This window comes from Falco punctatus (assembly GCF_963210335.1).
Source record: "Falco punctatus genome assembly, chromosome: 1".
Taxonomy (NCBI): domain Eukaryota; kingdom Metazoa; phylum Chordata; class Aves; order Falconiformes; family Falconidae; genus Falco; species Falco punctatus.
The window spans coordinates 46,709,078-46,736,996 of record NC_137580.1 but is presented as its reverse complement, the minus strand read 5'-3'; the positions used below and the strand labels follow the sequence as shown (position 1 = coordinate 46,736,996).

The 27,919-nt window shown below is 36.7% G+C and overlaps 1 protein-coding gene across 9 annotated transcripts in view; it reads right to left on the bottom strand.

Moving 5' to 3' along the window:
• The window catches only part of NSD2 (nuclear receptor binding SET domain protein 2), a 103,556-nt gene that overhangs the window by 20,265 nt on the left and 55,372 nt on the right, over positions 1-27,919 (bottom strand). For 8 of the 9 annotated variants that reach the window (XM_080410291.1, XM_080410292.1, XM_080410293.1 and 5 more), the window contains 8 exons: positions 26,802-26,967; positions 21,177-21,343; positions 20,357-20,848; positions 15,502-15,646; positions 14,424-14,501; positions 12,836-12,954; positions 9,647-9,728; positions 8,511-8,635 (listed from right to left, as the gene is read on the bottom strand). In XM_080410291.1, coding sequence (XP_080266417.1) covers positions 8,511-8,635; positions 9,647-9,728; positions 12,836-12,954; positions 14,424-14,501; positions 15,502-15,646; positions 20,357-20,848; positions 21,177-21,343; positions 26,802-26,967 — 1,374 coding nt within the window. The remainder of the gene's footprint in view (positions 1-8,510; positions 8,636-9,646; positions 9,729-12,835; positions 12,955-14,423; positions 14,502-15,501; positions 15,647-20,356; positions 20,849-21,176; positions 21,344-26,801; positions 26,968-27,919) is intronic. The other variant, XM_080410294.1, reaches the window with a different exon arrangement.

Genomic DNA, 27,919 nt, shown 5'->3' with positions numbered 1-27,919 from the left:
CAAACTCTGGAATCGCCTCCACTTTTCATTAGCAATTACCGATGCTGCAACACAGAAGACACTTTTCTTCTGCTGAAGTTAGTATCATCGCAAGCAGCATCAAACTTTACATTCTGCACATCAATCAGGCTTTCCTTCCCATTTCCTTCCATTACTGAATGTCAACATTATTTTGCAAGGACTTGCCGGTGGAGGCTTTCACACCGCACTGCCTGAACGTTCAGCAGCTGGGTGGTATTTCAGAAATCAAACGCAGCTCTTTCTACTGGCAATTGTGCATCTGCGTACACAAGTGAGAGGAAGAGAAAAAACTGGCTTAAAAACAAATCATGAGCTTTGCTCTTCATTTGAGCTGGCCCGGAACTGACTTCAGGGATCAGTGAGATTCAGGATAGGGCTGCTCACAGAAGCGACAAATCTACCGCCAGGCTCCCAAGGCAATCTTTCCTTTCCCATGTGTACCAGTTATTATTCATTACTATTATTCACACGTTAAGACTCAACGGGAACATGTAAGGACAAATTACCGCATTCTTCTGAGTTTTCTACAGCTTTGTTATTAGGAAAACACTCATTACTGAGTCAAATTGGCACAAAATATTGGCATCTCTCTCAATTCTTTGGGTTTAGTATTATATTTTTACACATGAAAAGATACAAATTGTGGCAATGTGCCATTAGTTTAAGGATTGGGTCTACTCATCTCAAGGTATTTTGACCATACATTTCCGACAACAATTTTTTTTTTGCAACCGTTACTCAAGCCCGCAACAGTCTGGGAATCAGCATATCAAGACTGTCTATCCCCAAAGTATTTTTAATTTTCTTTTGAACTATACGCTCAAACTCCTGGTTTGCAATAACCAAAGGAAGTGTTTAATGGATTCTTTCAAACATTGATCTATTTTTAGACAGACTATATAGGAATGCTTATAAAAACAATCTTCAACATTTTTAACTGAATGAAGATGCTTTGCATGCTGCAGTATTTGACGTATAAAGCCAGATTACACCAGCAACCACACTGAATACTGGGTAATTGTTTAATTGCTAAATGTAAGGATCAGACTGAGTGTTTTTTACTGCTGCCTGAACTACTACTCCCCGTTTTGTGCAAAAAGGATATATAATGTGCATAGGATTGTTTGTGCAATAACGGTTTCCTTCTCACGATTACTCTGAGTAATTAAGAAGTTGTTTTTGATGGAGGCTGTTGGGCAGACTAAGAAAAGAGGAGGAAATACATGCAACTCCATACATTTGAAATAATACTTAAGACACTAGATTATTAAAAGGAATTAAATTGAGTCAGCTATGTGATCTTGTGAGCTTGTATGTTTATATTCTTAATTTTGCCTTTTGATTGAAGCTTCCTAAAAGGGTTAAGGGGGGTGTGGGCAGGAAAATTATTTGACATAAGTAATTGTGTAGAAAATAATTTCTCAAATGTTTTCCCTACTGCAAGACTTTCCTCAGCTGCAACACCGAGTTTCAGTTAACTGCATAGTTCACTGCACCATAAATTAAAGCATTTAAAGGTGAAAGGATAAACATTGCTCACACTGTTCAGTACATCTAAATGCTGAGTTCAATTCTACAACAATTTTTCAAGCATTTTTTGCAACCAGGTACCTGATTCCAGTCCCAGCCACATGCCTCAGCAGAAATGCGAGCCAAATCTTCAGTGCCTCTGGCTTTAAAAAAAAAAAAATAAAATTGGATGCAGGCTGGTATGTACGCTCAGCTTGCATATTTCTAGAATCACATGGGTGTACTTTGCAAATGGTATTGTTAGTTCCACATCTGGATGGTTGAAATTCCACTTATTAAAAAAAAGATAGGTACTGACATATACTCACTTGGCATTCAATAATACTGATATGCATTACAAGAAAGGGTAGTCTGGAATTTAAAATTCAAGTGATGTTGTGTTTCAAACTAGGTGAGGCTGATGTGAAATATTTAAGTGGACATTTGCTCTATCCAGTCACCCACTTGAGGAAAAAAAAAATATTTCCATTTAAATTTTTCTACTTCCTTTCAGACAGCTCCAAAATCACAGTAATACCAGTGCCAGCAAAACCGTTATACTGTAATTAAAAGGAAAAAGACATTCAGAAACTCCACGTCTGAAAATAAATGGCTGTACTCATCCTGTCTGCAGCCCGAGAATTTAAGAAGTGACTACAGCAAGAACATAAAATACAGCTGTTCTGCTTGTCAAGACTGGCTCTCAATCAGCTGTTGAGCTGGCTATTAAATGTGCTTTTTGTTTTAGGCTTAGGATTAAGTCTTCCATTTTTAAAAGATGATCCATAAAAGCATCTTTGCTGGCTCAGTGTTATTCTGGGGGGTGGGGAAGGGGTGTTGTAGTCTCTTTTATTTCCCTGTAACTCTTAGCTAAAGGGTGTCCTAAAGGACCAGAGCATCAGTACTTGTTAAGGCAAAAACTCATGCCTCATGGAGCACGAAGCAAGTTTCAAATACCACTCACTGTGTGTTAGCAATTGCAAAGGGAACAACATTCACACTTCTGGGCTTATCAGCTTCACTGGGACTCCTCTCCTAGATCCAATTCAGACAAGCTTTCCCTTGCCCAGTGTTTAAAGGTTCAAAAGGAATTCGGAAATTTTGAGTGAAAGAGTTGCCAACATTTATGCATCTATGGTGCCCACACTGGAATGGGCTCCAACAGTTACTACTCCACCAGTCCCACACCTTTTCAGACTTCTCTAGCTACACCAAAGTGCAATTTTCATTAAAAATATTTCTTCCTCAGAAAACTCACTTGATTAACTCATTCAGTCTTATAAAAACATTTCTTATATTAATTATACTTGCTTAACAGCCCTTCTTAAGCATTAAGAATACAAGCTTTGGTCTTAGTCATATTCAAGACAACGGTGGTGTTCTGTCTTGTGCTTAAGCAGTTAAAAAAGCAACTAAAGGGCAAATTTCTCCAGAGCCAAAAAAGTTAACCCTCCCACTTCCCCTTATTTTACTCTAGTATCTCCTGGTTTATAATCCTGGCTGTAGAATGTCAAATGGAAACAAAATCCACTATGTATGCTTCTTTTAAAGCTAGGGGTATATAAAATGAAAACAAAAGCATGGCAGAAAAATTATTTCCTTTTGGGTTTTTTTGTTTGGTCACCTCCACAGCAGGATCAATAAAAGGGCCCACAAAGAATGACCTACCACTCTTTCAGAGTTGTCTTAAGACACTTACTGGCTTAAGTGGCATCCTCTCTCAGGTCATCTGCTATCTTTTAACAGATACATTGCATCTTTTAAGAAGCATTTTAGAAGCATGTTTCCATGACTTCTGAATGCTGTTGCCTATCAAGTTCCACCTTGCTTAAAACTAAGGACACTGCTACAAGCTCAGACTTCCTGACCTGAGTTTAGAGGCAGTGATTGCTACACCACAGCCATCCAGGAGGAAGTGGTCTGGACTGGCTAAGAGCTTTCTCTACAAAGCTTTGAGTATGCAGGTTCTGATAAGCAAACTCTTTAGTCTTTCCACAGACAAACCCCAACTGCATATATTTTTTTTTTCTTATTAAGAAAATCTCAGTGGCTAGAGGGTTGGGCTATTTTAATCTAAGCACAATTCATATCAGAGTAAGTCAATAAGCAACATACAAACAATAGATCAGGCTGTATTCAAAAGACAATCTATTGTGCACCCACACGGAGACAGAAAAACTGACAGAGCCAATTGAGTTACAGTTAACATTTCCTTTATTTCAGTATAAGAATTCCTGAACTGAATGAAGAATGATATTTTGGCCCATACTGCTAGACTAGATAAATTCTTTAAGTATGCGGTGCCACAAGTGTACACAGTACTATAATAGCAAAAAAAGACGGCCTGGGACAGGTTTCATTTTTATTATTAGCAGGAGTTAAGACGTTTCAGATAAGGATATTATGCATTTCTGAATTTGCCTGGAAAGTTAATTAAAACTATCAGAACACTTTAAAACATTGTAAAATTGCCTACAGATACTCATGATACTTTGGTAGGGGATGTGGAATAAAAGCCTACATCAGGTAAACATTCAGTAAACAGATTCTCTGCATTCTGAAGCCTAAGTCATACACAGGATGAAAATAATTACAGAAGAAACTTAATTTTCTACACCGAACGTGCTGCCAAAGAACAGAGCCAAGCCTATAATTTTTTTCCATGTCAAAGTAGAAGCAATGTAACAAAACTGTACGATCTGGTGGGCAATGCAGGTCATTTCAATTGTTAGAGGCTTTAGCAGAGGTTTAGCAAGAAACAATTACTCGCAGTGTTCCACAAAAACGTACCCCTGACAGCTTACTGCTGCTTTGAAACGGGATGGGAAAAATGTCTATAGGCATAAAGAAATAAACAGCTAAGTCAGAGGATTTAAGGTGGCACTATATATTAAATTATCCTTAAGTATTGTTTTGAAGAGAAAATTATCTTCTTAGGAAGCTAGAATGAAATGCTAGAAGCACACTGATTTCATTTAACAACCTGCGAGGCTAGTTTCAACTATTTTTTCTTTAGGGCAGTAGTTTGTTTAAAAGAGCATGAATTCCTTTCTTCCTTCCTGTTCTTAGGATCTCAAAGACAGTTATTTTTACCTTCAGTATGCGTGCTTAGAATATTTCAGTTGTATACTGTAGGATAACTAGACTTTAGGGTTAATAAATGGAGCTGACATACTTTTCTGTTCCAAGTTGTACATGTCTTATGACTGCATTCTCCATTAAATACCTTACCTTTTAAGAATTGCACGTTTTCTCCATTGTGTATACATGTTAATACCCATTTAAAAATGCAGCTAAACCAAACCTGCCTCAAATTCGTAATGTGAAAAAATTACACTGTTTAATATGCAGAAAAAGAGCAAAACTTCAGGTTTGCATTATTACAACTTGCATTATTATGCCTTAGAAATGCAAGAAGTTGTAGCTATAACCAGCTTGTTTTGACATTGGATGTTACAGAAAAAAGAAATCCCTCTAGGGAGGATACAAGGATCTTATGATAAAAGGAACACCTTCAAAATCTTTCACAGGCTTCTTTAAACTGCCGTCTGCTGGTCAGCTCATACTTGATGAAGATACGATGAATAACAGGCTAGCTAAGAATTTAAAGTATTACATGTTCTTTATTTTGTCCTCTCTTAGAAAGAAATTACAGTTTCTTTGCCAAAGTTCAGAAGCAGTATCTAGACTCTGCAGAATACTACGATACTTATCTACTGTCAACAAATCCATCCAATTTAATGAAGCCAGCCGATAACCACAAAAACTGAACAGCTAAAGCAGGTATGTTTCATGCAAACACACAAAGTGCCAATAATCCAGTAGTAATGGTAATGTAAAGCCTTTTTTATTTATTAAAAAAATACTGGTTACACTTTACTGGCACCTACTACATTGTTGGGAGGTGGAGGGCCAAGGTAAAAAATGAGAATACACCACCTGTATCTCTTCTCACAAATAACATGAATTTTGGATGGTTACACCAAGTCTTACAGAGGCAGTAAAAAACTACTCCGAGCTTTTGCAGACTCCGAAGTGTTGAGTTTCTTTCTCACATCTGGCCCTACCAGTTGCTCATTAAGAATTTAGATTTTACATAAAATCGTATTTCACATGAAGCACTGGAGGAAATGATTACTGATGTCAAGTGCCTAGAAGTAAAATTAAATCTTTTGTTTCAAGATTAAATGCAGAAATGAAATTTATTCATTCATGTATAAACACCTTACTGTTTCTGTCCATCCATCTTAAAAAGACTTCAAAACCCAATTTTTTGAAGGGAGTGAAAGCCTACCTTTTAATCCCTGATATGTTAGGTCTATAAATGTTTGCTTGTTCTTATGGCAGTAGCGCACACCTCCACCTGTCTCTCTCCCCTGTACATTACGTACCCAAAGTAACTATCAATTGAAAATTTGGCCTTGACTTATTTTACAATATTTCAAGTAAACCCCATTAAAAAATTCCCCCAATAACAATAAAAAGTATCCAAAATATTTTTTAAAAATGTCAAATAAGATGCATCTTTCAAACAAACAAAAAAACCTGAGCACACCCTTCACACTGAACACTCCTTTCCTACAACTTAGTTGCAATGAACTGACATTTAAAAGGTGTGCAGCTAGCAACAGTCCTTGACAAATAAGTCATATCCAGGTTCCATTCTGGAATCAGCTGTCCACAAATGGTGGGGGGCAGGGGGGGAGTGCAGGGAAAGGAGAGGGGAAAAAAAGGTCAGAATCCACTTAGCATTGCTTGTGGAGGTGTATGTGCTTGTGGAATATGCATATTTTTTTCTATCTTTGTTAAGAGAGCATCTAAACAACATTTAGAAGTATTACAGTGAACACAGAAATATAAAAGTTAAACAGTAAATGTATTTAATGTTGAGCAGAATTACATCCTATTCAATTAGCTGTGCACAGCTTTCATCATTGCATGATTGTATTTATTTTTTAAACTCTTTCCCTTAGCATTCTGGAGAAGGTTCCTCTCTGGATGACTGCTCTCAGGGCACACACATATTTAGCCATTTAGACAAGTGCTAAATAATAATACAAAAGGGGAAAAAAATTTTAAAGCCACCCACACAATCCAAAATTTACATCTTTCCTTGTTTTGTAGAATAAATCAATAGTAAGTTCAGAAACACATGCCTGACATTTGTGTTTTATTTAAAGGCAAAAAGTATTTACTATTATATGAAACTGGGTCCAGTCCTTAGTTGGTATAGGTTCAGGTTAGTATAGCTTTAAACCATCTAAGGATCTAGCCCACTAATCCAGTCCCTGATGCACCCAGCCCTGCAAAATCTCTGTTATTTGACAGGGTGTTATTTCCTGTTATGTCGGTTGGGATTGTTTTGATATTTTAAAACCTTTTACACTCTTGAAAACAATTAATTCCTTTTCTAGTTTTTTGTATCTGTGTTCTGTGAGCAGTGTATGATACTTTCTCACATCTTCTGCTGTTTAGCAGTAACTGAGTAAATTAAGAGCTAAAGTTTTAAAAATTTCCATCTCAGCCTATATAACCATATCCTTTTTTACATGTGAACCATTAAGTCACAACCGAGAATTAAAAAAACCCTAGTCTTTTGTTGAGAAAGATTTCTGGAGATTTCAGTTTATAAACACCATATAGTAGAAGATTCTTTCTCCCAAGATTACAACATTTAGAGACACTATTTAGAGCCACAAAGACCGTATGTTCTTTAAACTGGTCTGGCTGAATAGATGGCCCCAAATACAAACAGCCATTACACAGCAAGTCCCAGCAGTAAAGCCAACACAGCAGAAGCTGTGGTAAGTCAATAGATGGGAGTCTCTCAATCCAGAGAACAAAATGAGAACAAATATTGCTTTGACTGCTGCTATGGATATTATTTCCTGTGGGACTTCCTTTGCTTGTTTCATTGGGTTACAAAATGGAGAATTCAGTAGGGTTTTCTGTTAAAATATTTTTCCAGTTACAGTAGGATATACAGCCATTAACATGCAATCTTTTTTCCCCACCCAAAATGTAAACCATGTACTGAACATTGCCTAGATATTTTAACTGCATTCATTATAGTGTCTAAGCACCTCATGCATTTGTTAGGGGAGATAAGTCTCTAGGATAGCTGGAAGCCCTACTCCCTTGTTAGCAGGCAAGTACTTTCTCTACAGCTTTTGTAACACAAACTGCTTGAAGCCGTTTGTCTATACATACTTTACTAAATCCTACCAACTACATTTCTGATTCCACCTGCAAAACAGCATGCGTACTTCACCCTCATGCTGCCACTCTTTGGCTGATTGGTTTTAACAGTGTAGATGACTCGGAGAATGGTTTAATGGATTGTATGAACACACTTCTGGTACATACATTTCATTTATTGTATGTCAATTGAGAAGAATTACAGTTCCAAATATGCAGAGGTAAGACTATGATTAGTAAGTATCAAAAAGATTCATCCTTCACTGCCTGTTTAGCTCTATTGGGAATGAAGCTATTTGCATCACAGAGAAATAGCACTTAGCCTGAAAACTAATTTGAGCTTAAAGGGGCTCTGCTCAGAAAAGTGTCCAGTTCTAGATCAGAGGATCAGGAAAGTTGCTTCAATATAAAAGCTATGGCAACATGACGATATTGAGTTACATAATGTAACTAATGTAGTACACTTACATAAAGTCTGTAGAAGAAAATACAGAACACACCGGCAATTTACTTTGCCTCTAATAGAAGGTTACAATTCTAAAACTTTGTTGGTAAATACATTAAAAACCACAATAATATCTCGACGTCCCCAAATCAGACGTTCGTATTACAATAAATGAATTTGCAATGCACACATTAACAGGTTTCACAGAGGCCAAAACTGTAACTTGTCTAGAGCACCAACGTTAGAGAATTCGCCTTTGATTTTGTTTTTAAACAAGATTCACACCTGAAAATTTCTGTAATTAAATGGCTGTGTGCAAACACCACTTTTTTTTTACCTCATTCTCAGTTAAGGAAGCTGAAGGAGATGAACTCTTGCTAAAAGCAAGAGTTGAAGATTCTGCTGCTGAAGCCCGATTTCGCTTCTTCAGAGGTTTACAAGCATCAGACAGATTTTTCGTTGCTGTAAAATAATTTTGGTTTACAAAGTGAAGTTTGGAACTTTAAAATGTTATCTCCCTGAAGCTATTTAAAATACTCCTTCAGATAAAGGAATGATTTAGGTAGGTCTTCTGGGCACCTACGTAGGGCTGAGAGAACATGAAGTTTCTGAAACCACGTGTTTTGGCTTGATTTTACAAATAAGGAAGTTTCTATTAATCAAATATATACTACAAATGGCTAAAAAATGTCTTCCCAATTTTTTTTGGCTCATTTCTATTAAAATAAAAGTATCTTGTGACTTATGACCTCTTTAAAGCAGAGGTAACAGTTATCTCCTCAGATAAACATTAGAAGGCCTATATGATCTCACCACAACCTGAGTACCACTAACACTTAGTTAAGGGAATGGTTATATACAGGAGCCAGGTACCAGACATTATCTATGGCACGTCACCACTTCTACATTGCACAGAACTTGCAGAAGCTTACTCGTCTTTGGCATATCATTGTAATACCTAGAGACATGCTCTTACAGAAGTTACTTCAAACTTGAGCATCATTAATTAACAAGTTTTGGATTCTGGTCCAAGGTTATTTCTAATTCCCTCTGGTGCTCCACGCTGCCTCCCATCAAGCATCATTTAAAAAGACTAAAATCACACAGGAACTGATTACATTGATGGTCACTGCACTTGTTTTGTTGGGCTAATGCACAATGAAAAACTGGAGCAGTAGGATTTGTATCACTGCTCGCCAAGATCACAGGGCAATAGCTTTAATTTGGTGCCATCAAACGGTGAACTTGTGAACTGCTGCTCTAAATCAGCAATACACAATTCCATTCAAGTATATACTGTTGCAAACTGGTGGTAGTTAAGGAAGAGGGCATGCTCCCCCCCCCCATCTGTGGCATAGTGGCTATAACTGGTTATTATGTCAGCAAAATTTAGCCGGCTGCCTCAGACAACCTGTTTATTTTAAAATTATTTACTTGAAAAAGTTACATTAAAACTTATTCTGACCACATTACCTGACTGGTTCTTTTGTGAAGAGGAGGTTTCTGTGACCTTAGAAGAGTTTGTTTTTGCTGTTTTGTCATTGCTTGTCTCCCTCTGTCACAAAAAAAAATATGAAAAAATAAAAAAACTCCTAATTTATGAGTGGTTGGATAAAACTGGCAATTACTTCTGGATTTATGTTATTAAAAAGAAAGTGTCTTTACAAATATCTGAATGCTAATGTAGTTAAGCTAGCCCCATTTAAGTGATTTTTAAAACTCATTCACAGCACAGGGTACAAACCCATAAACAAATGAGAAAACTTAAAGAACACAGTATTCCAGCATCCCACTTATCCATCCCAAACTCAGCATATCAAAAATGGGAGCTCTAAATGAACACGAAACATGTAAATTATCCTTACTATTCTTCGTCTAAACTGGTCAACTTAAAACCTTTAATTATTAAAGGTAAACTGCAGAATCAGTATATTAATTTAAGAATAAACCCTGTGCAGAATTTTAAGTCTCAGAGAGGCTTGCTTTCAACTCCACAACTTATAGCAGTGCCATTTTTTAAATTACTATGGTTAAGATTGTTTCAGCATTTCCAAAATAAAAACACTATTTTCAAGGGAGCATAAACAACACATGAATTTGCTCCAGATTGAGAATTTATCATTAAAACTTTAGGCCAAAACCTGGGGAAATTTTTGTTAAAGCTTTGTCAAAATCAGACACTGTTCCTTATACATGCCACTATTTTTTTCTTCTTGTATGTTACAAAATTAATTCTAGCAATAAGTCACTCAATTGTAGCTGAGAACGCTTAACAAATGCTCACCTGATTTGTAAGAATAATTCTATTGAACAGAAGGTTTTACATACTTTTTCAAATTCATCTGACATTCAGCTTTACAAAAGATGTGTAGGTGAACACCTCAAAGGCCAGAGAACCGGTTTACTTTGTAAAAATAAGTATCAATGACTACTGTACTACAGATGTGCTACACTGTGCTTTTACTGACTTCTAAGTAGACTAAGACGCCCTACCACTAGCGCCACTGGAGGCTCCCAGTATCAGTTTTGTAAGATTATGGTTACAGTTCTGTGTAAAAATGAAAGAAACCGTACAATATAGTTCACTCTTAAATTTAAAGCGTGCTTTACAGAACCCCCATTTGCTAATGTGCATTTTTATATACATCATGAAAGCACCAATGAACAAATCAGTTTTTCAAAATTTTCATATGGGTATTTATGACTTAGTTTGTGCAAAAACATTCAGATTTCATAAATAAGAATTAAGGACAAAAAGGAGTGGATAATGCACAACTCTCATGCAAGAAGTAAAACGTCATGGAAAAAACCCCAAAACATTAAAGCTCCTCCTATCCAAAATGATTGTAACAGAAGCCTGCAGGTAAACTGAGAATAGCAGAAGGAAGGTGTATGGTTAGTGTTTGCTTTTTTGAATCATTACATGGACATTTTCACTGTCATTCACTAAATGTTTTATGAAGCAGCAGCACATACAGCTAGAAGTACCCTGGGCTGGTGAAGGCAGGAAAAAGACTAAGAGATAATTCATACAAGAACCTGCAAAGCAACCATTCTACAGTATCTGACCCTTCTGTGGACAGAAGCACAAACACTGCTATATGCATTTAGAGTTTCCAAATTACCTAATACTTACACACACCAGATTCCTTGTAACTTGTTCTGATAAATGGATCAGATAGAGAACAAGACTTTTAAAATGCACATTACTAAGTCAGTGTTATTAGTGGTATGTATCTTATGGGAACCATTGATCTCTTTTATGCATTTATTTTCTGTTAGCATTCACATCTGCATCACAGCATCAAAGATACCAGAATCTCGTCTGCATGAACTATATACTGCAACCACCTTTCATTCTACTTGTAATAACGTAGGCTAACTGTACTGTACGGTAAAGAAGTAACTTTAGGGACAGTCAAAACAAGGACTTCATAGCAGGAATTACTTGCAATAAGTCAACTTAATTATTCCATGGATCTAGTGTATTGTAGTGAATTCAAATCAATAAGACAAGTTTAAAAAGGGACCAAGCGATCAGATGAATATTCAACAACTAATCTGTTAGAGCAAGAAGTGCAAAAGCCAGCTTTGGCCCTTCTTTCTGCAAAGGTAACAACATTTCTCAAAGAATTATCTTTGTCCCTTGCTAATAAGCTTATTAAGTCTGACTATCTGAAATTCTATTTATTTTTTATACTGAACTCTAAACAAGCTGTCTGAATATCCACAATATTGAGAGAGGTACTAAAATAACCAGCCTACCAAACAAACTGATATCTACAAATGTAACCTCCATAATTCATTTAAAAAATAAATCCACCACCTTTCCTTATATTAGGTTGTTTCATTTAATCGCTGTACCACTAAAATCCTGAGATGAGGTCTGCAATGCGATACACTACAGTATGATACTATAATAACATATCTGAAAACACTTGTGAGCTAAGCTTTCCACACAAGTAAAACCCAGGAAGCTCACTGGTCTACATGCATGACTAAATAAACCTACGCTTAAGTCTCTACAAGATTTGGGCTGTATCCATATGCAGTTTCAGTGACCTATGTAAGGAAAAAATCTCATTCTCACAGGCAAACTTAAATGAAAAGGACACTGTGGTTTGCACCACAAATATACTGTAATACTTACTGCAGTTTCCTAACTTAAGAAATGGGTCAGCATGCCACTCTAAAATGTTCTACAGGCTTCCAGTTCTTGAAAAGGAGTTTGCCTGTTTTGCTTTACTTGCTTTCGTCTCTCCCCCTGCTTTTGTCTCAATTAAGTATTGACTAAAGATTTTTTTCTTTTACATTCTTGTATAAATGTCTGAACTCCACTTCAGGAGCAAAGAAAAAGAACTACAAAGCATGACAACACAGAAAGGTCATGCCTCTGCACATTCCTTCAGGAAACAGGTTTTCTGAGCATACATTTCCACCACAGTTTAAGTAGCAAGTGCAGCTTATCATTACCTCCATCCTCAAAACCAAAGAACCCCCCCCCCATAAGCTCACATGTATCTCTGAATAGTTACAACAGTTTGGTTTGATATACAGACATTACTTTTTTAATCCTGAAAACGGAAATGCTGACAAACTTAACTACAGCAATGTGATTGGTGCTGCTATAAATCAACCCAAACAAACCAATGACATAATTACCTTCCGATTATTCTGTTTATCCATCCTGAGTCTTTTCCTAGGTGCTTCCTGAACTTCAAAATCTTCTGTAGGTTCCTTTGTCCTCTTTTTTTGGTTTCTTTTATTTCCATGTAAGTTACCTTGGGATGGGGGATGGGGGAAACTTACATGAAAAATAATCTAAAACCCACTTTCAAATTATTTTGAACTGATCTAGTTAAGTTACTTTTCTTTCAGTCATTATTTTAAAAACATGGTTAAACATTAACACAGTTTTATGACCTCTTAATACTTAAGGTCTGGTTTCTGGTGCTGAAGACTAACTCTAGAACACATCCAAATTGACTGCTTCATAGTCTTATTTTAGAAAGATGAGTCTACCTGCATAAGCACTAGTTTAAGATCTGAATACTACTGCCCAACATTTGTTTCATATTGTCAGACTGCACATGATCAATCTATACAGCTTTTAACTCTCCTGCCACTTGTAACAGTGTCTCATCACTGAAATGAATTAAGTCTCCTCCTTAAGTCTCCTTTAAGTTCTCCAAATGATACAGATGAGGATACTGGCAACATCTAATAAGGGGCCTCTAGAAAAGACAAGATATCACCAACCACAGAGACTAATTCTCTCCTTCTAGCATGACAGTTTCAGACTCTCTCTAACAAGTTTACTTGTATTTTACAGGAGACTGTAAGATCCCCTTCCTTTGTGAACCAAAATCCTAAGAACAGGATCACGTTGGTAATTTTAAACCAACGGACTTACTTACATATTTAGATGATCGTTTACCACGAAGTTCAAGCAGCTGCTAAATTACAAAAGGTCAGTGACTGACCTACATACCCCTTGCACAGGTTCAGCTACTGTTTGCACTTTCTCTACCTCAGAAAGATAGATGAAGGTTTAGGAAGTGGTCTGCTTCATCAGGATGAAATGACAATGTTGTTATACTCTCCGGTACTCTCTACTTTATGAAGCTACAGAGTATTATTAGTACAAAGATTGCAAGCTCCAGGGGCACAGATATATTAACTGAAAATTGCCCTACTGCTACAAGCATTTTATTCCAGTGGGAACAAATAGCTGTAAATATTAAAAATATAGCAACTTGAAAATATGGATAATTTTCAAATTAATGTTCTTATCTAAACAATCTAGGACATACTCTATTATCAGACTCTGAATCCACAAAGCAGATTGAAATGGCTCCAGGAGAACCTGCTACTTACAAAAAGCCAGCAAAAAAATCCCACAATATTCTTTCAAGTTTAAGATAAGAGGATTTGGGTAGGGGAACGATTGAACTGACATGTTTTCATCTGTAGATAACTATAAACGTACACAATATATGTACTAGAAACACCTGGTACAGGTACAATTTCAATTACATTTCTTGCAATATGACACTGAGGAAGGTGAACAAAATTCAGCACTACAGTGTTTAGATATTTAATTTGGGATCCATTAAAATTCTAATGTCAAGGAAGACAACATCTGAGATAAAATAAAGAGATTATGATACGTGGGCGATTACATAAAAAAATACACTCAATAGCTACTTATAATGATGAACTATTTGCACACAACACAAATTTCAATTACTTCTGGATCTTGATCTCCTTTTAGGTGAGTCTTGAAACACTTTACGTTTGGCCTCTCCAATATTCTTCAATGATGAACCTTGAGAGATACAGAATGTGTTTTTTTTTTTAAACTGATATCCAAATATTTCACATTTAAAATTTAAAGTTAAAAACTTTTCAGTTTTCCACAAAATGTTATTTCACACACACACATAGTTAACAAAACTGACTGCCATTTTTATACAAGTTTTTCCAAGTCTCACAAACTTTCAAACACTCCCTCTCATTCTTGTCATTGCCCAAAGCAGCACCTGTAGGCTTCTAATACTTCCATAATGTCTTCTTGCAGTGCTGTAAAGCTATTTAAATTTGAAAAATGATAGCTAGTTAAATTTGATAAAGTTCATGCAAATGCCAAACTGCCTTCCTCCATCTTTCTCACATAAGTGACTCTAAACCCCCTCAAATGTTTTGCAAAATAATTGAGACCGTTTATCAAAACCAAACGCTAGACAACAGCAATAAAAAAATAAAAGGAGAAAAAAGAAAATATTTGCAATCTTGTACAATGTCCTAAAAGCTTTGAGTAGCACAATAAAATGCCAAATGGATGAAAGTTTCAGAATAAAGTTTGGAATACTTCTTCCTGAGTTGATAATGATATGAGGTAATAGACTTTAGGTATAAGTGAAGAAAAGATTAAACTTTTTAAACCATTTCCTAACTATTCTATAAAAAAACAACTCAGATTTTACAAGTAATAACACAACTTCCCTTCCTACCATCCACTCATAACAGGCAGTGGATGCAATGGCAGCTGCTTATGGGCAGAAGAAGAATGAGAAATTAGCAATCTCTAAACAGCAGAAGGTTTACATATAACAACTTTGCAGAACAATGAGCAAGAAATGTAGACTTCATGGGTTGCGTTTATTGTAACCATTGGCATTCCTTTGCTATTGGCACAAACACCAAGAATTAAAACTGGAAAACAGTGTGAAAGCTGTTTTCCCTACAGGTCTCAAATATGTGCTTAGTTTAACGCCACTATGTATATCAAATTTAGTTAGAGTACACTAGCACAGTTTTACGTTTACCAGAGTCTTCTTCAGATTTGGGAGAGGTCACTATGGCAAACTTTGTGTTATAGCGAGCTTTCTGTTTTTCACTAAGCATGTTCCACTGCGATTCCAGCAGTTCTTCAATCTCCTCACTTGAAGCATCTGGATGTTCAGCAACCACCTATACATGCAGAAACAGGGTTGTATTTAAAAAAGGTGACCATTGAAAAGAATGGTGTACACAATTCTATTGCTTTGGAAAAACTGGATGAAAACAAGTTATCTAACATTCCCGCTATAGACAGAACTAGATTAAAACGTGTATCCAGTTTTTCTTTGAAAAACCCCTTCTCTCTTGTTCTCTGTCTCTCTAAAGAAAAAAAATATTGGGTAGCATATTTAGAAGTATTAAGAATAATTTTGGAAGCATCTAATTTGCCTTTTCACATTCAAATACTGGATCAGTGTAAATTTTGTCTTGTGGTCATTCAAAAGTTTGTATAATTTCTTGATGAAGTTTAAATCTATACCACAAAAGACAGACAAGCAATATAGGAATATATGCTAGCCTAGAAAGACATCCATCAATCTCATTAAAACCCAGAGCTCATTACACCCACCTTAGCAAAGCAATTTACATAAACTAGTATTTGATGTAACATGTAATACATCATTTTATGCTACATATATGACTACTAAGAACTCAAAAAGCTGTGCATCTTAGTAACATGAGCATGACACATAGAATGTGTCAAAATCTTATCAACACAGAATTTAAAGAGAGTTTCTAGAAGTTTATTCAACACAAACAGAAAATCCAGTAAAAAAACAAAGAAAAAAATCCTCTCAAACTCCTTCAGTATTCCCATACTTCTGCTTAAGGAAAACCAGATTTGATTAATCATACAAGTCAGAAAGCTCCAACATTGTATGATCTACAGAAATAAAATAGTAGCTTTAAAATTAATCCCTCTCATCTCATTACCTAGCATTCTCCAAAATCCTGTTACTGGAGTGATGCAATCAATACGCCAAAATCAGAGAGTACAATAAAAACTAGGCCAACAAAGCCATGTGTTCAAACAGTAACACCATTCAACAGAACAGATACAAGTTTTCTGTGGTAAGTGGAAATGATTAAACCTAATTTCTCTGTGTCTTAAAATTGCATTTTGTGTTGTCAAACAGGATACATGTGTGACTAAAGCTTCTCCAGGGGGTTAGAATAGTTGTACCACCTTTCTTCTACTGGGATTATTCAACGTCTAGCAGGGAAATTTATGCTGTAATTTTTCTCCTAGTACAGAACTAAGAGTTCTCTTGCTTCTGTGTGGCATAACCCATCTGCATATAGCTTGGGGAATACAGCTACCTTTGGTAGCCTGTACTCAGATTTTGATTAAAATCCAGCAATGTAAAAAAACAAATTTGAGAGGTGAGAACATAGACAGACCTACAAGATACCCCTCCCACAAATCTCGCTTCTTTAGGAAAAGAAATTAGTTTCAATTTTGACTATTGCTGCTGAGTGTATAGTTCATTGTGCTCAGCTAGGGCACAGGGTTATTTAATTCTCTAAGAAATAACTAGCCCTGTTCACACAAATGAGATACAGTTTAACATCACCTCCAGTCCCACCAAAATACAAATAAAACCTACTTTCAACGGAATAGGAGCACTGTGAAATAAGCAAAAGACACTCATGATTCTTAATGGCTAAGGAATCCTTGCAAAGGCGGCCCCCAAGGAAAATGCCCAGCAGTCTTCTCTGAAGTCTTTATACTGTAATACCCAATCCTGGCATACATACTGGAAATGATGTATCAGGTATCTTGACGTACATGAAAATCATGCACTTCTCCCTGGCACTTACTCTAACTATGCTACAGAACACATGGAAGATCTTCTCTTGGATCTGGGAATTAGTATCACCATAGCTGTGGAAAACATGGTAATTAGACCAAGTGTCCTAGCTTATCCAAGGAAAGCATATTACCTTCACTCTCACTTGTCTTAATGTTCAACAACTCCTTACACATGCAGGAATCTTCAATTGCAAACCCTTACTAGTGAAATTATGCCTTAATTTACCTCAAAACAGACATAAGGCCCAGATCAATGAACTAATAAACATATAGCTGTCTGCCTCTCACTGAACAACATCTTTATCAAGTCAGACACCCCCTTCCAATGATTACACTTCACAGAAGAAGGACGTAAGAATGCCAATAGTACAAAAGATATCTTTACTCCTTTGGTAACAGCACAAAATACTTAATGCGTCACTACAACCACGAAAGTGCTCCAAGCTCTCAATGGCTCCCCCAGGGAAGCATGCCTCTTAAATCATTAAAAACATCTTCCAGCAGAGTTTATCCAGTCTTCCAGCAGCCATCATTAATTTCTAAAAATTTCAACTATTCCTCCCCCTCCTATCCCCAGAAAAAGTAACACAAAAAGTAGTAATTAATAAAATCAAATTGATACATGAGTCCTACTACCATACAAAGCTAGTCTCCAAGCAAGACAGAGCAGAAATGGCTCTACTTTTGAGAGAGCTTGTGATTATTAGAGGTTCCAAAAGAATATAGTCTTCAGTCATTTGTTTCCATTCACTTCCATCCCTTCAATAGTCTGGGGGCAGAGAGCCTCTTCTGGATCTATAACTTCCCTTTCTTCTAAGTTTCTACATGTAAATACTCAAGTAGCTATACACTGAACTCTCAGATGTCATCAATAAAGTAGCTCAAACCCAGGTCTGTTTCTTAGCCAATGTTATAATTCCTTCTAAAGCATCAGAACATCTACAACAGCAACAAAACAAATCCTTGGATGGAAAGCAAACCATGCAAATTGAACCAGATAAGCCTAAACAAAGGCGAAACTGAACACTAGTTTGGATACAATCTCCACCTTCCACCGAAGGCACAAAACTGCCATTTTAAAAGCGATGTGACAGGCTGGAAGTGTTAACTAAACTCAAGTAACTTAGGTTCTGTGCAAAAAGCATGAATATCTAAAACAGTATTTCCCCACTTCACCAGTTAACTTTGAATCAAGAGAAAGACAAGTTCTACTGCCCTGATCGGGATCGGTTAGAGGGACTGTTACCTGCAGCCACCTTGTATCTGCATTTTTTGTAACCTAGTTCTCTTCTGTGTGCAGAAGTGCTTTGCTACCTGTTAGAATGGATCACAATCAGGTGGATTTGGGTTTTCATGAATGATCTTATTAAGGTATTCTAGACAGAAATGGTAGGATGTCCTCTCTGTAAACATATGCAATATTTTGAAACCTACTTCCTTCTACTTTAATTGCAGCATTAGGCACTATCATCAGTGTGACTTTCAAGTTTATGCAAAGTTTTCAGTTTCCTGAAATGACACTGAAGACAAGACACAGCAGTTCCTCAGTGTTGAATACTGCAATAGTATTCATATTTTCCATCTATTAATTTGAGAATTACAGTATAACCATAGTAGGGAATGAAGCTTGATAACTGGCACAGAAAACAGAAATATAACATCAGAGACTCATCATGTCTCTTCTGTGGTAAGATATATTTGGCTAAAAGTCCATAAACCCAGTCATAATAATCTCATTTCTTCCAGAGAAGTAATTTCACATCCCTCAGTATTGCACAAGACTTCTTGCTACCTATGTTAGAGGCCAAGGAAATTCCCCCTTACCACTATACAAGACACAAGGTTACTTACAGAAGAACTGGAAATAGAACTCAGGCCTCTCAAACATGAGCCAGATGATTTACCATACAGCTTTTTGTAATGAATATGTCAAAATCTGTATTTAATACAAAACCCTTTCCTTCCCGGAACCAACAAACTGAATTGCCAATGCTTCTCTCAATTTAACCAAAGACATTAAAAGGTATGTGTCATCTTGCATTCATTTTCATTCTTAATACTAGCTTAAGTTGCAATGATCTAAAAAGATCCTACGTTGAACCACAATTAATTCAGTTTCATATAACAGAATTTGTTTTTCAGTTTTTCTTTATAAGGTTCATACCTATTAATGTTTTCTAACGCAATTATCCTATAACAAAGTCAGCCATTCAGTAGCTGAAGAGTGTGGCAATGTCACCACTAACTTTCTGGTCCTTCTGTGGGTATTATGGAATAGCACTGCTACAAGAAAATGAGAACTCATGCTTCTTTCGGTGCATGGAATTGTACTGCAAATGGATCAGAGGGTTGTAAGGAAGAAAAATGACGGTCATGACTTTGAAATAATGAGCTAGAACAGCAGTACTGTTTTTACACTTCCAAGAGGCTTCCTAAGAAATGTTGTTATTAGGCATTTATTTATTCTGTCTTGTTTTGGAGCATAATCCTCCCAAGAGGACCTAATTTCTGTCCCAGCAGACTGCACACTGATAGTGATTTTCACAAGCTTTGGTAACAAGCTTCTTTTGAAGCTCAGCAAAAAAATCTAGGTAGGCAAACAGTTTTTGAGGAGTTCAAAGACAAGGGAACACACTGAAGGAATCGAGCCACATCTTCAGAAAGAATGTACAAACTAACTACAAGTAGACTGCCATAAACAGCATGAGCATATGCATGCATATCTACTATATTTTTTTAATGTATGTAAAATAAATGGCTAACACAAAGGACTATTAGATTACGTAGGAAGATACCAACATGACTTATGTTTAAAGTACAAGGGCATTATCATCATCTTGTTTATACTGCTCATCTACATTCCTTTCTTTCTCTGTGTCTAGACTAAGATTTGATGCAGGCATACCTTGTCAAGCCCAGAGTATTATGGATTCTACAGTAACAACTGGGTTTTGCCAACTAAAGAAGCTTCTTGAAGTACAGAAATGAGAAGAGGCAATCAACAATGATAAATAAAAGAGACTAACCTCATCTCTGTGCTTCTGACAAAAGACCAAAAACTGAGATACTGCATCGCCCTTTCGGCTTCGTGGAGTAGATCCTGGAGTTTTCTTTCTATTGAGAGGGGAGCCTATCCCTCTTTTGGATTCTGCCTGTTCAGATGACTTTTGAGGAGTAGTATTCTTAGTCCCTGGCTGATTGCTTTCTTGCGTATCATCAGTGGCAGACAATTTTGATGTCCTTCTCCTCCTCTTGTTAGGAATGCCAGACTCCTTCATTGATTTCAGATTTTGAGTGGTTTCTTCATTTGAGTAAGATGACTCATCTATCTCCTCTAACGGTTCCACAGCAATGCCAACTTCCTTTGCCACTCGAGGATTAAGATGAGGTCTGTCCCTAACATAGATGAAGGTGTACTTGGCCTTCCGTTCTTCCACTGTCATGCCTACTGCTTCACTTGCTTGTTTAACGCCCATCTCCCACTGTGGCCGCAGCTTCCCTGAAACAGGCTTTAACATCTGCAAGATAAGATGACAGTGTGAGAAACCTGCCCACTTTTGATTTCAAAATGCCAACGCTAACACAGAACAATTCCAGGAGATTAAGTGTATTTGATAGTACTGACACCATGCATGAATCAACAACAAAGCAAAAGAGTACTGATTTTTAATAACCAACAGTGGTAAACCATCCCCATCCTCTGCATCTGTAAGTGAAATACAGGACTACAGGCCTCTGTAAAACAAGCTGTCTTTAAAGCTTTCTAGAATATCTATTTATATCTGTACATACCTGTAACAGTAAAATAAAAAGCTGCAAATTTTGTCTGATTTGGTAGCCTCTTACCTTTATTTTCTCTGCTTTAGTGAGGGCTTGTTTTGCACTTTCCTGGCATAACTGTTCAAACTGGTCTTTTTCTTTGAAGGGCACAAGGCTCTTCTCAAATATCCAGGCTCGCTCTGGGGCATCTCCAAAAAACTGAACATGATATTGACGAAAACTCTTTTTCTGTCCTGAAAAAGAAAAAAAAAATGTATTTAAGATACAGCTTAGGTTGTTCTGTACACTTTCAGACTTGAAGTCTTTTGTAAGCTGCTATAGTTACCATGAGAAAAGCACAGTAAAACTGGTCAACCTTTCAAGAACCACTTAACTGGCTTGAAAGTCTCTGAGCTATGATGTTTGATACAAAAGCCCAATAGTTTAATTCCAAACAAGAACATGCTTTGCTAAATTAACTTAAGGTTACAATTGCCTTTCAGTGCTTTCCATGTATATTAACTTACATGTAGGTCTGGATGTTTCTGAAAATTCTGCATTTGGAAAAGTTTCCGAGGCTCGGATAGCTTGTGCATCCAGCCTCACTTCTGATTTACCTAAATTTTATCTTTTAATATTCTTGATCAGAAACACATACTTAGCTAGTTTTAACACTTGCCATCACAACTTCATCTTAATTAAGCTTTTAAGGAATCAAAGCCAGAAATGAAAAGGATTTGCATGGTGGAAGGGAGAGAAGGAAGGTATGAGAACAATTCTGAAACCTAGCCAAGAAACATTCATTCTTCAAAGATTGTAAAGAGGAACACTGTCTCACTGTAGTAAGACATAAGCATACAATCTTCCCCTTCTAAAGATCTCAGCTATTGTACAACGAAGGGGGAAGACAACACCTTCAAAATTCAAAGTTCACAGTTAACAAAGAACTTCTAAAAGGTAAGAGAATCAGACTTAAGATGTCCTCTAGCATCTGCTTAATTATATCTCACAGATTTGGCATCCAAGTGTTCAAGTTAGGGTCTCATTTAAAAATAGAAAAGGTTTTAACTGCAATGATCCACACTTCTGTGTTTGTAAATTCAATCCTGCTAGACAAGGATCAGTTACACCCCCTGCAGTAACCCCCTGCAGTATCTATAGTTCTTCAAGGTGTCACCACATTAGTATGTCTAACACATAGTCTGAGAGGAAGAGGAAATGAGGTAACGATGTCTACCCAGTAAGAACAAATTACAGTCACAGTTCTGTTACAGATGTCTTCATTCTAGGTCTAGATTTTGCTAGGTTATTCTCAATTTCTTCTGCCTTAATCAGCAAATACATCTAGCTGATTGCTTCATGCACTATTATTAATGAGGTTTCCAGACTTAGAAAGAGCTTTCATTTCATAATTACTCAGCCAATAGTTATTTTTAAAGAGGCTCGATCTTGTCTCAAGATATGTAATCTGGACTGGTAATATGAAATCAACCTAATAAATGGTATGTGCATAAGTTTTATTAAGCATTACATATATATATATATATTAACCATTACATACAGAAACATATATATATATATATATATAAAACCATACATGACAGCTACAAGAACAATTATGACTCATTTGAGATCAGATATGAGAATCTAGAGGAATGGCACAGGGAAAGGTCTTGGGACTATATGCATCATACATCCAATCCAGTAGTCTAATACCTGTTCCAGTAATGCAGTCAGGAGCAATTCTCTTGCACAGTAATTACTTTGTCCTCATCAAGAAAATGTTGCTTGACTAGGGACTACTGAGTTCCGATGTCAGTCTCTCTATGATGAAATTAAGGATAATATTTGTATTTTACCAGGATGGCCTAGCTGCAGAGAGAGATGGCACTGACTACGTTTACAACCACCTGTAAAGATCTGCCCTTGAGCAGCCAACAGCCCAGCTCCAGGCAGACACAGACACTCTATTCCTTTTACAACGTAACACTGGAAAGCTGTAACTGCCTAATTAAGGAGTCTCAACAATAGTGCCTACCACCAGAATCATTGAACCTAATCATGTACCTTCAGGTATCTTCAGTGGGCTGAAGACAGGATCAATGCTCCTGGATAAAATAATGGAATTCATTAAGGGCTGTTGTATACAAAGACATAATTTCTGGCTCAAAATTCTGGAACCACTAGTTATTGAAGGTTTGGGAGAGTATTCTGGGGACCCACCACTATTGTCTTTTTCTGTATCCTAGCATCTGTGGTTGACCACAGTCAGAGACAGGATATTGAATGCGATGGAGCTTCAGTCTGACTCGGTATGGGTCTTTTTACATGAAAATGTACATCCCCCCAAGTCAAAAGTTACAAACTTTTAAGCCTAACCAGCTGGAATGACAAAATCAAGTATTAGCATCCAGAAACACTGATCATTTATAAATGCTGTTTTTATCTATATATCCCATATATCCTATCCTAGAAATGAGAAATACAGAGAGCTAGCTGAATACTTCTACAATTCCCAGATAAAAGAACTTTTCTGTTTGGAACAGGAGGCTTTTGATAGTGCCTCAACTCTGAATGGTAGGTGGAAGATAATACAAGACTGGAGCTACATACTGATGGGAATAAGCACATCAGTGTGCATTCATCAGTCATGATGGTTGCCCAAACCTAGTGAAACCTCCTGAAGGCAGGCCCCAAGCTAACTCCAGAGCACATATCAGAAGTGGCCATCATCTGTATTACTTCAAATAGATGGAAGTTAGCAACTCAAAGTACATGGGCCTTTCTTTCTGTTAGTACTCCACAGGTTACATTCAAATGTATGGCATTGTTTTTTGCTAGGTCTATTTCTATAGTTTCTTATAAAAAGCTACCAGACATTCTTGATAATGAAGCATAAACCTCACTCCTTTCAAGGAGCAGAGTAATTCAGTTAGGAACAAAATAACAGCTTTATTTCTCTCAAAATCCAGCTCTTCTATCTCACAATGGACCTAATAATCCAAAGGCTAAAATCAGAGGGGCTGCCTGATCAAAACTCTGAAAGACTGCTACAAGAAATACTTGTCTGAGGAGTCTATAACAACCATTCTAGCAATTGCATGAATGCTTGAAAGGGTTACCAAGAAGAAATTTAGTTTACTACCAACACCAAGTCTAGCTATAATCCTAGAGATCTTCATTCAATTTGTTCTTAAAAAACTCCTATGAATGAGATCACACCATTTCTTCAGGCAACCCATTTGAATGCTGCATTATGTTTATCCCTTCCAAGTTATTTTTAATATGTAGTCTAAATATTCATCGCTACTAAACTCTCTTCTCCCCAGAATAGGAAGGGTTTATGCCTCTTCTTTGCATGTCACTTATTTAAGGCCAGTTACTGGGTTCTCCTTCAGCATCTCCTTTCAGAATAAACAGCCCGTTTCTCCAGTCTGCCTGTGCAGGTAGACTCCCAGACTTCTGTTCATGCTGTTCTCAGAAGCTTCTGTTTGGTCCATGTTTCTTGACATGAGATGGCCCAAACAGGAGGAAATGAACAAAGCATTGCCACTGGAAAAGCAAAGGATCTACTTTATGGTTTTTTATAAGCAGCACTAATTAATTCATGTCAGTGTGACTGTGGTCTTTCGGCAGAGAAATCTACAATGCATTATCATGACTCTCTGTTTCCTTCTTGCAAAAATGCAGCTTTCCACTCATCTTCCAGCTTGATCACCCACTACTATAAAAATCCAACACTTACTGCTATTAACTGCATGGTTTTTCAGACCATACCTCTAAAGTGTCAAGATTATTCTGATTTCTAACCCTGTATGCTTACAGTCCCTCCACACTGGAAATTTGTAATTCCAATGCAAATTTTAGCTGTATATTCTAGTCCATTTTCCAAGTTCTCAATGCAACCCTTGAAAACTACATAAAAACAAAAACTCCTTTCCCAGACTTAGAAATACATAGTTCAAAGCTACTGCAATCTCTAGCAACAAGGAAATGCCCTATTCTGTTCGTAACAACAGAAGCCAATACTTTCACTTGATCTAACAAAATACATGAAAGTATTTAGAAGCATAAATATCAAAACAAAGGTAATGTGCTCCTACTTTGGTTTGATATTGCTAAAAACTTCTTGCTTTTCTCATTAATATGCAAGTTTTCTTGAGTCAGTTTTCATATTTTCTAAATTTTCAGTACAGTTTGGCATAAACACAATAAAAAACAGTTTACAGTGTTCAGCTGGAGCTAAAACCAGTGAGGGATACAATGTGCAGCAAGATCATCTGCAAATACAACCATAGCAAAACGAAGGCTAAGGAATGTTCACTGGGGCAGGAGACTGAGCGACAAAGGACACAGGCTGGGGTACTCTATGACTTCTCTGTCTCAGGGCTTTGTTTTTTAAAACTGTGGCATCTGTCCCCAAGTCTCCAAGTCCCTTAGTCTACTGATTAAGGCTGTAAGACAGAGGCACTACCCACAGCACATTATGGAAAAGTCAGGGAGCACTTAATCAAATCAGACATATATGAGATTATGGGACCACATGGGATGCCTCAGAAGGAGCTGAAGGTGTTGGCCAGTGTGATTGCAAGAGTGACCTCTATGATTTTTGAAAGGCCACAACCATCAGGGGAGATACCCAATGACTGGAAAAAGGCAAACATTGCAAACATTGCACCTATGTTCAAGAAAAACAGGAACAATCTGGGGGAACTACAAGCTAGGCTGACTAGCTTACTCTCAATGCCTACAAAGATAACAGGGCAAATTCTCCTCAAAGACATGTCCGAGCACATGAAAGACAAGGTGTCTGGGAATAGCCAGCCCAGACTCACCAAGGGCAAATTGCACCTAATCAACCTGATTCACACAGTGCTAATATAAAAGGCAATGGACACAGGTTGAAACAAGGGAAATTTCAACTAGATAAAGGGAAAAGTCTTCTTGACATAAAGGCTGCCAGCTGCTGGAACAAGTTGCCCAGAAAGGCTATAAAGTCTCCATCCTTGGAAGGCATTTAATATTTGACTGGACAAGGCTCTGAGCAACCTGCTCTAACTTGGAGACTGTATGACTTGCAGAGGTCCTTTCCAGCCTGTACTATTTTATCATTCTACAACCAGCACAGATAAGCCTCAACAGTTTTACTTATCAGAACAGAAAACAAAGCAGCAAATAGGATTAAGAAATCGTACAGACTCCTACTTAATGTCACTAACACTTGGTAATCCTTGCATTCCAAATCAACTAATGTTGTCTGTAGGTAACAGTATTGATTCTGCAAATCACGGCAAATTTAGCTGCCTGAATTACAGATTGCTTTTATTAAAGCATAATCATTAGGAGTATTTAATTCCCATTAGCTTTCAAAACAATTTTTAGTCCATATCACTTTCTCCAAGCATCTCCATAAAAACATTGGAAAGTACCATCAGGTCATTTTTTTAATAAGACTCCACACAGATTCATAGATCACAATTTTGATATATATTTGGAGAATGTTTTGAGTTAAAAAGATGAGAGTGGATAAAAGGCTCTGTCTGCTATATGCTCAAGAATAGCATTCACATGATTTTAACATTCCTCTTGTCAAAATGGAGCTGATTCAGTTACTGATACAACTGAATAGACACAATGAAGAACATAATTTTCCCAAATTAATGGTTATGTATACCTGAAGAAATCTGGAAGTTTGTAGCAACACTCACATACCTTTTAGTTTAGTGTAGGAATGAAGAACAGGATCAGCAGAAACCATACATGGCCACCATGGGAAACCAGACACTTTTGACCACACTAGATCTCCTATATTATACTTCAACAGATGGACTTTGTCTTCTTTGATGATACTTTGAGTTGGATCCCTCTTAGCAGGAGCCTTAAAAGATTAAAAAAATAAACAAACCAAAAAACAAACAAAACAAAAAACTATCACCATATTTCTCCAGATGTGCACTAGGATTACTAAACAGCATACAAAAATAAACAACAAACTACAGTTCATACTCTGTTTAAACATTCTCATTATACGTAAAAACACAGAGTGGTAATGGAAGGAGGGAAATAAGAAATAGTTCAGCAGAACAAAGAGCTATATCATGTTTACTAACAAGCAATAATTATATTACACATGTAATAAAAAGTTTACATTGCAATTTTTGTTCTCTCAGAAAAAAAAAATCCAAGTTCCATTTATGTTCTTGGTTTTAGTTAGAAATATTGGCTAGTAAGCTGTGGTTTGCCTTTATCTTTTCAAGTAACTGCTGAGACCATCAGGAATGCTTAGTTTAATTTCAAACACATTAACTGAGCACTGGATGTAGATGTGGAAGAGCCAACCTCCGTCTGTATTGAGTATTATTAAGTTTAGCAGCATATACACAAAAGTGTTCTTGGATTTAAAATAAAATAAAATAAAAAAAATCCCTAACTAGAAGACTGAAATACTGTCTTTATGTCTGAACAGAAATTACATAAATACCCAGTTAAAAACCCCTGAACTCTGTCTTTCTACATAGTGAGAATTTGTGACGTAAGCCCTTCCCCACACCCTTTTGCAAGATTTTCTTTTTCTGTTCCACTTTTAGCAGTAAAAGTTTGTGAGTGCTCAGCTGGTGCTCTAGAGCTATTTTAGGTATTGGAAAACAATTACAGAACTATTTCCATTCCAAGTGAAAGCTTTAAGTACAAGGGAGTTTTGTGTTCCTCTACAATAGATACACATTTTAACTGCATTATAGCAAAGTTCAGCAACAGAGACATTTATTCACCAACTAAAACCATTTCATCAATTTAAGTACATTTTGTATTTTTTGCTTCATCTGTTTGTT